General features: G+C 56.2%; 1 protein-coding gene across 4 annotated transcripts in view; it reads left to right on the forward strand.

The window, feature by feature from the left end:
- The window catches only part of ZBTB7C (zinc finger and BTB domain containing 7C), a 276,283-nt gene that overhangs the window by 263,759 nt on the left and 503 nt on the right, over positions 1-12,021 (forward strand). For 3 of the 4 annotated variants that reach the window (XM_029922910.1, XM_029922909.1, XM_029922911.1), the window contains 2 exons: positions 962-2,188; positions 11,731-12,021. In XM_029922910.1, coding sequence (XP_029778770.1) covers positions 978-2,188; positions 11,731-12,021 — 1,502 coding nt within the window. In that variant the 5' untranslated portion in view covers positions 962-977. Of the gene's footprint in view, positions 1-861; positions 2,189-11,730 lie in introns of those variants that run through there. The other variant, XM_029922912.1, reaches the window with a different exon arrangement.

Consider the following 12,021-nt stretch of genomic DNA (forward strand, 5'->3'; position numbering starts at 1 on the left):
GTTTTAAGATTCCTAGAAGCTTTATCAGTTGGCTCGGGTCACCGTAAGCAAGAGCCGCAGACGACAGGGCTTACACAGCAGAAACCCATTTTCTCCCAGCTCTGGAAGCTGGAAGTCCAGGGTCACAGTGTCGGGAGGTCTGGGGTCTTCCGAGACCTCTCCCCTTGGCTTATCTTTTCTCTGTATCTTTATGGAGTCTTCCCTTTGAGCGCTGGGTCCTACTCACATCTTAGAAGGATACCAGTCATGCTAGGTTAGGGCTCACTCATGTGACCTCATTTGATCTTCAGTCACCTCTTCAAAAGCCTTCCCTCCGAATAGAGTCACATTCTGAGATACTAAGCGTTAAGATTTCAACATATGAATCGGGGCAGGCAGAGGGGGGATCACAGCTCAGCTCAGAACAGGAGCCAATAGTAGCAAAAGTTTCACCCATTACGAGTCAGAGGCTTTGTGGAACAAAACAAAACAAAAGAAAACAACAGAGCATTTTCCCAGCAGGAGCACTGAGTAGTGACAGAACATTCCCCCACTTGGCCGTTGACTGTGGACGTCGTGTGAGTGAGTAGTGGACGCCAGTGAGCGAGTCTGTAGCGCACGGAGCAGGAAGTGGATTCAGTGAAACCGTGCCTGCCAGAAGCTTCCATGGCCTTGGCTAACTGGTGTATGCTCCCTGCCCATTGAGAAGCCTAAGGCCAAGGGCCTTAGGGGTCCTGGCAAAGAGCCCATAGTAGTACACCAAAAAGCCTGGCTTGCAAGCTGGGCTCTGAATTGCAGGTGGGGTTAGGCAAAGCCGAGAGGGAGGAGGGTTGGCTTTCTGGTGGAGCGGGAAGCCGTAGGCAAAAGCAGGGGTCCCATGGCCAGCACGCCCACCAGCCCAGCGGCCCCCGGCCCCGGAGCCAGGTGTCCCCTCCCGGGACTGTGCTTCTAACCCCGGCCTCCTCTCTGTGCGTCCCTGCAGGGCTCTGGCTGAGAACATGGCCAATGGCATTGACGAGCTCATCGGCATTCCCTTCCCCAACCACAGCAGTGAGGTCCTGTGCAGTCTGAACGAGCAGCGGCAGGACGGCCTGCTCTGCGACGTGCTCCTCGTGGTGCAGGAGCACGAGTACCGCACGCACCGCGCCGTCCTGGCCGCCTGCAGCAAGTACTTCAAGAAGCTGTTCACGGCCGGCGCCCTGGCCAGTCAGCCGTACGTCTACGAGATCGACTTCGTCCAGCCCGAGGCCCTGGCCGCCATCCTGGACTTCGCCTACACCTCCACGCTCACCATCACCGCCTCCAACGTCAAGCACATCCTCAACGCCGCCAGGATGCTGGAGATCCAGTGCATCGTGAACGTGTGCCTGGAGATCATGGAGCCCGGCGGCGACGGCGGGGAGGAGGACGACAAGGAGGACGACGATGACGAGGACGAGGACGATGATGAGGAGGATGAGGAAGAGGAGGAGGAGGAGGAGGAGGAAGACGAGGATGACGACACTGAGGACTTTGCTGATCAGGAAAACTTGCCTGACCCCCAGGACATCAACTGCCACCAAAGCCCCTCCAAGACAGACCATCTCACGGAGAAGGCCTATTCTGACGCGCCCAGGGACTTCCCCGATTCCTTCCAGGCCGGCAGCCCCAGCCATCTGGGTGTCATCCGGGACTTCTCCATCGAATCTTTGCTGAGGGAGAACCTGTACCCCAAAGCCAACATCTCTGACAGGAGACCCTCCTTATCTCCGTTTGCCCCTGACTTCTTCCCACACCTCTGGCCGGGGGACTTTGGTGCCTTTGCCCCATTGCCGGAGCAGCCCATGGACAGCGGGCCGCTAGACCTGGTCATCAAGAACCGGAAGATCAAGGAGGAGGAGAAGGAGGAGCTGCCCCCACCCCCACCACCCCCCTTCCCCAATGACTTCTTCAAGGACATGTTCCCTGACCTCCCTGGGGGGCCGCTGGGCCCCATCAAGGCGGAGAACGACTACGGTGCCTATCTCAACTTCCTGAGTGCCACCCACCTGGGGAGCCTCTTCCCGCCCTGGCCACTGGTGGAGGAGCGCAAGCTGAAGCCCAAGGCCTCCCAGCAGTGCCCCATCTGCCACAAAGTCATCATGGGGGCCGGGAAGCTGCCACGGCACATGAGGACCCACACCGGGGAGAAGCCATACATGTGCAACATCTGTGAGGTCCGCTTCACCAGGTGCGCATCACAGCCCTCAGGCAGGGGGCGGGGGCAGGGAGCGTGGGGGGAGGGGCGCATGATAACAGCAGAGGGGGCATCGAGGGCTGGGATGGAGACACCCAGTTTGAGGGAGGCCCAGCCAGACCCCAAGTGCATGGCAAGTTTATTCACTGGAAGGTATGCCAGCATTCCCTGGTATGGCGATTTCCAAACTCTTCTTAAGGGCTAAAATATTGTCTGAAATTCGCTATTAGCAGGAAGAGCAAGATATAATACAGACGAGAGCAGAGCTGTTCTGGCTCAGTCAGAAGTGGAGGGCCTCAGCTCCTGGCTTGCTTGACCTCCCTCTCCCCTTCCCCATTGGGGAGTCACGAAGGTGCTTGGAAGCTCCCCCATGGACTGCCGCCTCTTTATTTTATTCAGGGCATGTTCAGCATGCAGGGGGCTAAGTGTACTGCATGTATTGTCACCACGGCCAGGGCCCGAGAGGACGGGGCGGGGCTATGGCCTTTGTTTACAGGTGGGCAGTCCACCTCCCAGTGGCTAGTTGGCCGCTCTCGTGAGCACATACAGAAGAAGATGCCAGAACCAGGACTTGTAGGACAGCAAAATCTGTGACCAGGAGACTATAGAGACCCCTGGAGCCCTTTCGATCTTCTCTTGGATCAGATCTAAAGGATTAGCCTCTTTTTTATGTTCTCCGCCTTGACTCTCCATGTTAGGAAGAGGGTTAACTTTATGCGGTTATAAAATTTGAAATTTGAAATCAATACATGACAGACCTTTTATGCTTCACAGACTCCGTGCGCTTCAGCAAGCGTTTGTTATGGACCCCCTCTGCACTGCAACTTTCGGGCTCAAAACTGATTAGTGGAATGACGTGGGGTCCGTTTTGTTCCCTGCTCAGTTTTGATGGCCCTCATTTGGGGAAAATATGGTCTGTTGGTGCTATTTTTGGTCACCGGTGTGAGGCTGACCCTCATGGCCATTTTGATGGTGGAGAAAGTTCTGGTGAGTGGTGTTGCATCAGGGGGTCTTCCTTTCTGTGTGTCAGATGTGGACAGAGCCTGGTGGATACCCTGCTCTGTGACCAGGACCAGACAGGTCCTTTCCCTTGAAGATGTACATTTCTATTCAAATCATACGCTCTGGTTTTCTGGAGTCAATGATTTGCTTCTCTTCCAGGTCCTAGGCTTATCTTGAATTAAAATCCACTGGTTAAAGAAGAGGAACCCAAGTACCTATTTTTTTTTCTTACCCACACTTCTTTATTCACACTGCCACCATCCCTGGCAAAGAACCCAGCCTGAGGCCCACACGTATGCCCATGGTGCTGCCTTTACCCCACATCCTCTTGGAACTTTCTCTTTGGGAACTGCTGGGGGTCCATTCTTCTGATTTTCCTCAGTGGGCCCAAGCTTTGGCCTTGGAGGATAGAGTGAAGTTGTTTTGAGTCAAGTTGAACAGCAAATCAGGGACAGTACTTTTCAGGTGTAAAAAGAAGATGAGTCTTATAAAGTAAAGAGACCCCCTATCCTGGGTTGCTTAAAAACTCTATTTGAAGTCTCTGGAGAAGGGGGTCAGAAATGTGTTCAGGTGACCGTGGCATTGCTAAAATAGCCCTGCACCTGGCTCCACTGGTGACCATTTCGAAGGACAATACTGGTTGTTGCAAAGATGGCCTTGGGGTCCCTGCAGAGCTGCTTTGAGGAGGGAAACCCCACACAGACTCTCTCCCAGATGCTTTGAGCTGGAGAATCCCCAGGTGCAAAGGGGCGGGGCCCCACCTATCCCACGTGCAGCACCATCCGCCTTGCAGTGCTGCCCTCAGGGTGCTCTGCTGTTACTGCAGCCGGACTCAGATTCCTGGGGCTCAGCTCCCCTGGGGTATCCCTCACAAATGGCCCTGCCACTCTGATCCCCCGCCCCACTCCTTCTCCTGAATTCACCTGAGCCCCACAGGCCGGGCCCGAACACCTGAACCAGGTGTGGCCCGAGCACAGAGATACAAGGATACCATTAGGGAGGAAAACTAGGGCACAGTCCACACTGGAGTACCGTTCACCCACCTCCACCTGTGACTCCCAGTCCAGGGCCCCAGGGATGGCTTCAGAGACTAGCACACTCTTCACAAAGCCAGGCCCCTGGTCAGCCTCAATGCCCCTTCCTGCCACCCAGGGTCCATGTCCCTAATTTCTCATACCTGTTCCCTTCACGGATGGGACACGGCTCCCTTCAGGGGAGCCCCAGGTCTGTGGTTTCGGGGATATGCACGTCTCAGCATGCCACATAGTGAGCTTGCCAAGGACCCCACGTCCCTTCCCTCCAGGCCCCTCCCACACACAGCCTTCTGTGCAGACCACGCAGGTCTGGGGGCCCTGACTTCCCTAGTGAGAGCATTCAGCTTGGTTCGTCACTGCAGACAGACTTCTCGCCCCTCCTGACAGGAGAATATTCTCTGAGTAGGCCTCCTGGTTTGGGCAGGATATTGGGTTTACAGGAGGGCTGCATTCCAGAACCCTCCCTTGCAGCACATTCCTGATGATCACTTAGGGGGCCTCTGCGCCTGCAGCCTCGCCAGCCCTCCAGGCCAGACCAGCCGTGGGGCGGCCCTGCATCTGCCCGGCCCTCCCTCCGGTTCGCTCCTGCTCAGCTCAGCCACGGCCGTCTGGGCCCCCAGAAGCAGCTGCATCCTGCCTCCGTCAGCACCTCCCCTCACCCGGTTCCCACCGGACTCAGACCCTGCTGACGAAGATCAAACTTGCTCCTGGGCACTCCCTTCCCGGGGGTAGAGGAGCCCCAGAGTGGGGGACGGCTGGACATTCCCCTGGCCTCCTCACACAAGGGACTCCAGGGATGTTATTTTGCACCGTGGGCTGTGGCCGTCCGCCTAGAACACTCCCTGAACGCCCTCCATGTCACATTCTTCAGAAGAGTTGGCTTTGTGTCCTCCCCACCCCCCCGCCCTCTCCCAGAGCTGCCCTGCAAGGAGTCTTTTCTGTCCCCCAGCAGCCTGTCCATGTAGGGTTTCCCATGCCTCTCCCTGCAGCCAAGTCCCCATGCAGCCTTTCCATGGGGACCTTCATTGTGGCTGACTTCCTGCAGCCACGACCCAGACACCTTCCCTCTCTCCCAGGAGGGAGGCCCTTCCTCAGACACTTACAGCAGCTGCTGCCTTTGACTCAGAATTCCCAGACTCCCTTGCAAGGCCAAGCCGCTCCTTGGGACCCAGACCCCCAGAGGCTGGGGGAGCCCAGACCAGCCGCCCTCAACTCCTCCTCCTGGACACTCTCTTCCCTTTCTTTCCTGGAACACAACTGGGCTCCACTCTCCAGTCAGGCCTCCTTTTCCTTCTCCTGGATGAAACCCCACTTCCCATCGCCCGAGGGATGTTGGAGCGGCCTATCCTCCTCTTGCAAAGTGGCCTTCTGGCTCAGGCTCTGGGTTCCGGCCTCAGATGCCAACTCCCAGAATGTCTGCACCCATGGGGACATCACTCACAGTGGCTTCAGCCACCGTGGTGGATTCCTTCCCACAGAGCCCATTCTGCCCCCAAAGCCCACCTGTAGCTCTCTTTCTCCAAGAGAGAGGAAGGCCTTCCCCCACCCATGGTGTTGTCTATCCCTTGGCATCAGACCCTCACCTCTGAGATGGCATTCCATTTCCACCAGCCCTGGGGACCATTGTCCTAGACCCATTGTTCCAAATAGGACACACTCCTGGAACGCCAGGCAAGGCCTTGAAGGCTCCAACCAGACTGTGTTTCTTTGGCCCCACACTGTCCCCTTCTAGCTCCGGTCACCCCACGATCCCTTGGAGTCCTTCTGCCTATGCCTCACACCCTGAGCATCACTCTCTGGCCAGCTGTGACCTCCCCAGCTTCCAAAGGGTCTCCTGCCACCATCCCATAAAGACCGTGAGGTTGTGCCTCCCACACCTGCCACCAGCGTGAGCCCCGTGCTGACGGCTCCACAAGCTAGCAGCAGTCTGCTCTCCAGACCAGGCCAGGAGCCTGGCTGCTGCTTTTTTCCCGTATTTTCCTTTTAGCCCTCCCACTCCTGGCAGCCCTGGGGACCTTATTAAGATAATGCAATATCATTAGCAGTGGCAGCAGGAAGAGGGTTTGTCTCAGACCATCAGGTTACCAAGAAGTCTGGCGGATGGTGCTGGGAAAGCATTATCATGACTGGGAGCCCTCATGGAGGCCGAGGCCCCGGGCGAGACCCTGCAGCCCTTTCTTTCACTCAGAGGAATGAGCTCATAAGGACCAGTGCATCTTTCCCACGATAAGCTCTCCAGGCCGGAAGGGGGAATACAGATCAAGGCTTGGGTGCATGTGCCCGGGGCTGGTCCCCAGAGCCGAGTAAAGGAAGGGGAAGGCAGGCAAGGGAATCGGGGTGAGCACGAGCACATTGGGGTTGGAGCATGGGGTCCTGAGAGCCAATCCTGCAGCTGCAGGTCCGTGGTCAGTCAACAAGCGTGCTATGAGCACGCATTGCAGCTTCCCTGTTGTGCATCAACTGTGCAGGATGCAAAAGCACCTGGCAGATTCTCATCCAAGCAGATCCGGTAGCCTGGAACTCCAGGTTCAGGGCCTGGCTGGGCTTCTCACTGCCTGTATGACCTTGGCCTCCTCCCTCTCCGGGTCTCAGTTTCCCCACGTGTCATGTGAGGGGCTTGGAGCAGGTGCTTCCTAAAGTTGCCCCCCAGACCATGATTCCATTCAGATACTGCCCAAGGTCAGAGAAGCCATGGACGCATTACAGCAGACTCTGCCCCAATTTCCTCACGACAGTGATGGCGACACGGACTCCACAGGATTCAGTGAGATAAGGCGTGACTGCCCGGTGCTCAGCAGGCACCTGATCCGTGCTACTGGTTAGTACAGAGAGCGTGGTCCCTTATCTGCGGTAGCTGGGGCCAGTGTTCCTTGCCCATCAATGTGCTCCTCCTGTACCATCTCGCTGCCCAGGCTTCTAATGAGACAGGGCTGCAGGAGCCAGGGACAGGGCAGCGGCTCTGCAGAGACGAGGGACAGCTCAGGAAAACAGCACACGTGATGGCCACTGCCCTGGCAATGACATGCTTAGGAAATAAAAGCAGCAAAGGCACCTCTGAGCAATGTGTTCATCTGCCAAGAGTACCTGGATGGTCTAAAGGGGCCGCAGTGCAGACAGAGAGGCTTTCCTCCCAGAGCTCGCGTCCTGCAGGGGAGCAGGGGTGGGGGACAATGCTGACACCTATGGGGTCATTTGGGAACAGGAGCCAGTGTTGCTGACACTGTTGCTCCCTCCTTGCCCTGGCCTGAGGTACAGTATTCAGGTCACAGGTGCTCTGGAAGGTGAGGGCAAAGGACAAGACCTGGGTGGACGGGGGAAGGTCTGTAGAGAATTGCCCTTGAATTTGACCTTGAAAGATTGGCAGAAGTGGCTGGAGGGGGAAGGAGTGGGAGACATTTCAGGCAGTGCAGTTTGCAAAAGTAAACCGGGAGAGAGGTGCAGGGAGGGGGGCGCTGGAACAAGGGGTTCGAGGCTGGAAAGAAAAGGACTGCACATGCTGGCATCTGGGCTTGGGCCTCTGGCAGGACCCCAGAGATGGGGCATTGGTGTCCGGACACGAGACCTGCACAGACAGGGAAGGACACAGGGTTTACCAGGTGTCCATCTCACAATATGGCAGGCTCTGCATTGGAAGGAGGCAAGGCTGGAAGTCCAGCTCGGGCCCGCAGGTGGCCAGAGAGAGTGGCCAGAGCACGGCCTGCTAGAGGAGCAGCCTGTCCATGCGGGGTGCGGGTGCAGTGCTGTGGGGGCAGGGGCTAGCGAGCAGGTGGCCGATCTTTTTCTTTCCAGCTTCATTGAGCTATAACTGACGTATATCATACAAGTCAGGTATACAATGCCATGATTCCACAAAAACGTGGTGGTGCACACATTAACACACATCCATCACCTCAGATAGGGGTAAAACAGACATAATAATGAAGCCAACTAGCGAGGAAGAGATACAGGATAAGCCCACTACTTAGATTTGAACACTCACCGAATACCAGAGGTCAGAGGTCCCCATTGTAGACGTTCGGCCACTGTGGCCCAGGGCAGCTAAGGACCTGGTCCAGTTCTTGGAGTATACCTAGCCCCCGGCCCGACTCTGCCAACACACACGTGCATTATACCCACATGCAAAGGTGGTTACAGGAATAAGAAGGAGGTGTGACCTTGGAAAGCCATTCCCTCTCTGCCCTTGCTTTCCTCATCTTGAGAGTTAAGGGATTGAATGAAATCAGTATTTTTAAGGTCCTCGCAAGTCTACTATTAATAATGCAGGTTACTGGGCCCACCGACTGAGACTGAGAATCAGACATATTAATATGATCCTAGACTAGAAAAGAGACTAGATGATCTCTACATTTATTTTCCAGGACTGACTTGTCAAAAGCTGTGCAGCTCTACCCTCCCCACTGCTCCCATGGAAAGCCTCCGTTAGGGTCCGCCGGCTCCTGCCCAGGGCTGAGCCCCTCTCAAGGCAGGCCCCAGTACTCTGGCCCCAGAGGCAGAAGTCTGGCGGCAAATGCCCTGTTTGATGGTTCTAGTCTGCTCTTTCGGAGGCAGTCCCGAGAGGCCGCAGGCTGGGAGTCCCCGGTTTGAAAATCTACCCTTTCTCAACCTCCGGAGAGCTTGCAGACAAACCGTACCCCAGACTGCTCCCCCGCCTCCTTTGCCCCTCATGCCTGGACACCTTTGGGAAAGGTGCTTGACTTCTCTGAGCCTCAACTCTTCCTCTAAGTGAGGAAATCATTCTAGGTACGTTGAGTCTAACTCATACAAACTCAGCTTCCCTCATCAGTCCTGGACAATAGGGACTGGTGCCTGGCCCTAGGTTCCGTTCTGCACAGAGAGGTTAAGTAACTTTCCTGAGGTCACCCAAAAAGTTAGTGGTGGGTCTGCAGCTGCAGCAGGGGCTCCCAGACCCCTAATGGGGGCCCCACACCTACACCATAACTCGCCTCTGAATAACAACCTTCCAGGGGCATTGAGATGGTGTAGTCATCTGCCCACAGCAGGTGCTCAATAAAAGGAAATCACCTTCTCCACACTTCCTACACGGGTCAGCTAACGGCTGCTAAAATGGGACTTATTTTGGATGCTCTAATGAAAAGCTCGGGAGAAATTGTGGATATTTATAGCAGGCCCTTAATATCTAAAGAGTTACCATATGCATTGTCCATTATTTTGAGGGTGACCCTCAGCATCAATACTAAGTATGTGCAATAGTGATTTTGAAAAATAGCCACCTTATAAGGTTCTGGCGGGATTAAGTGAGTTGATATGCTTATAGCCCCACTGACGACTCCGAGGGAGTTCTCCACCAGGTCCCGGTGAGGATGCAAGTCACATGGCCAGGGAGTGCACCCAGCTGACCACCTTGCATCAGCATTTCCCTGGGAACCTAGGTGAATGTGTAAATCCCAAAACATATCCGTGGTGACTAGATAGCGTTGCTCTTGGGGCACAAATGGCATTATGCACCCCACTCCTGCAGTGGTGGGGAAGGAGGCCTGAGTTCTAGTTTCAGTTCTGCCTTTACTTTCCGGGTGGCCTTGGCAAGTTCCCTCCCTGGGCCCCCATTTGCCCATCAGCAAAGGTGCCTCTCACAGCAGCAGCATCTGGCAGCTTGTTAGGAATGCATGTTCTCTGCCCTCTCCCCGCTGACCCCCCAAATCAGAATCTCTGGGAACGGGGCCCTGCACGCTGCTTCGTCAAGCCCCGAGAGCCGTTCTGATGCAGGCGCAAGTTTGAGACCCACTGGCCCATACGCTTGCTAAAGCCCCTTGCTGTTCAAACGCCCCTTCCCCTGGATGAAATGTGGGTTATAGCTACCCTAAGGGCAGTGTGCTGTGGCTGGGGCAGGGAGCCTGGGATGTCACAGCAGGCTGCTAGGCAGCCTGGGCACAGCTTGTGGGTCGTGGGAGGGGCGGGGACAGGGAATGTGGAGGAGAGGAGGGTCTGGTGTGCGGGACCCCTGCTCGCCTCCGGAGCCGCATTCACTTCCTCCTCCCTTCCCATCCCCCATCCCCATCTCCCAGGTGCCCTGTGCCTTCCTGGTAGCACAGGTGGAAGGGGTGGATCTGTCCTGGTCCTCCCCTGGTCTCTGCCAGGGTACACAAGAATGTCCTTTTTTCTCCTGCCCAGCCCCTGGGGAACCTGTCCAAAAATGAGAGCCAGTGAGACCTCTAGCGGCCAGGGGACACCAGGAGACCAGGACCTGCTCCTGCCATCCTGCAGTTATATTGAGCATGGTTTAAATCTGGCCATTTCAGGCTGAATGCCTGGGCTCCGCATCTGTTCTGACCTCAAACCCGAGGCAAAAATTACAGACAGACGCTCCACCAGGGCCACACCTGCGGGGAGGCGGTAGGAGACAGGATGCAGAGCTCTTTGGAGTGAAGCAGGATTTGCAAGCAAATCCTAGCCGGAAGTAAATCCTAGCCAGGCCTGGTTGGGGAGGGCTGCAGAAGGACCCCGAGAGGAGTTCTTGCAGCCTGTCTAACTCGACTTCAGCCAGGCTGGAAGGCTCCTCTAGCTGGTCTGTGCTGCACTCAGTCTTTAGGAAGACAACCCCGCGATGTCAGTCTTCCTTTCGAGATCACCAGGAAGTATGTTGAATCTAGTTTGACACAAACCTAGATCCTCTCCATCAGCCCTGGACAATAGGAAGCGATGTCTAATGCTAAACTCAGCTCTGCGCAGAGACATTAAGTAACTTGCCTAAGGTCTTTCAGCATGTTCGCAGTGGGTCTGCAGCTGGGGCATGGGCCCCCAAACCCCAGTGGAGCCCCACCTTTACACCATACCTTTCCCCTGAATAATAGCACTTAAATCCTAAAAAGCTTTGCCCTAGATTAGGCTACATTCTTGTTGCACCTGGCTCTTTTATAAACCCTGGAATTCTCTGCAGACAAAGAGGAAAGCCCACAGCTTGGGATGAGAAACCACAGTGCGGGAGCCTTGAGCAAGCTATAGCCTCCCAGATAAGTGCTGAGGACAGATAGATCTCCACAGCCCCAGGGGCCCAGGATGGGGCCTGGGGCTCTGGGCAAAGACACAGGGCAAACAGGAGGGAAGGCATGCCTGGAGAGAGTGGGCATGAAATTAAAGCACAAGGCAGTATCAGAGGTTGCCACATGCACAAGAACTGAGGACAGACTGCGGACTTGTGGGGAGAAGGGTCCCGGGACAGGCCCATTTTCCAGTATGTAAGCCAGGCCTCTGACAAAGAGTGGGGCTTCATTACTCTGAGCTGATGAGTAAAAGGAGTTCTGGAGTGAAGGAGGCCTTTGGGGACACTGCTCCTTCTCCCGCCCTCCAATCCTGGTGAGTAGCCGCACCCGTTAGGAGTGAGGCAGGGTTTGCAAGTCAGTCCTAGCATGGGTCCCGCTTCCGAGGCTGGACACCACTGCAGCGGCGAGCTCTAGCAGGCTGTGGCATAAGCGGGGTGGGAAGAGACTGGGGGGCGGCTCCTCGGGCTCCCCGCGGGGACTGACTGCAGGCTCTGCATTGCAGGCAGGACAAGCTGAAGATCCACATGCGGAAGCACACGGGGGAGCGGCCCTACCTGTGCATCCACTGCAACGCCAAGTTCGTGCACAACTACGACCTCAAGAACCACATGCGCATCCACACGGGCGTGCGGCCCTACCAGTGCGAGTTCTGCTACAAGAGCTTCACGCGCTCCGACCACCTGCACCGCCACATCAAGCGCCAGAGCTGCCGCATGGCCCGGCCCCGGCGTGGCCGCAAGCCCGCCGCCTGGAGGGCTGCCAGCCTGCTCTTCGGGCCCGGGGGGCCCACGCC

Source organism: Suricata suricatta, chromosome 14, assembly GCF_006229205.1.
Source record: "Suricata suricatta isolate VVHF042 chromosome 14, meerkat_22Aug2017_6uvM2_HiC, whole genome shotgun sequence".
Classification (NCBI taxonomy): Eukaryota; Metazoa; Chordata; class Mammalia; order Carnivora; family Herpestidae; genus Suricata; species Suricata suricatta.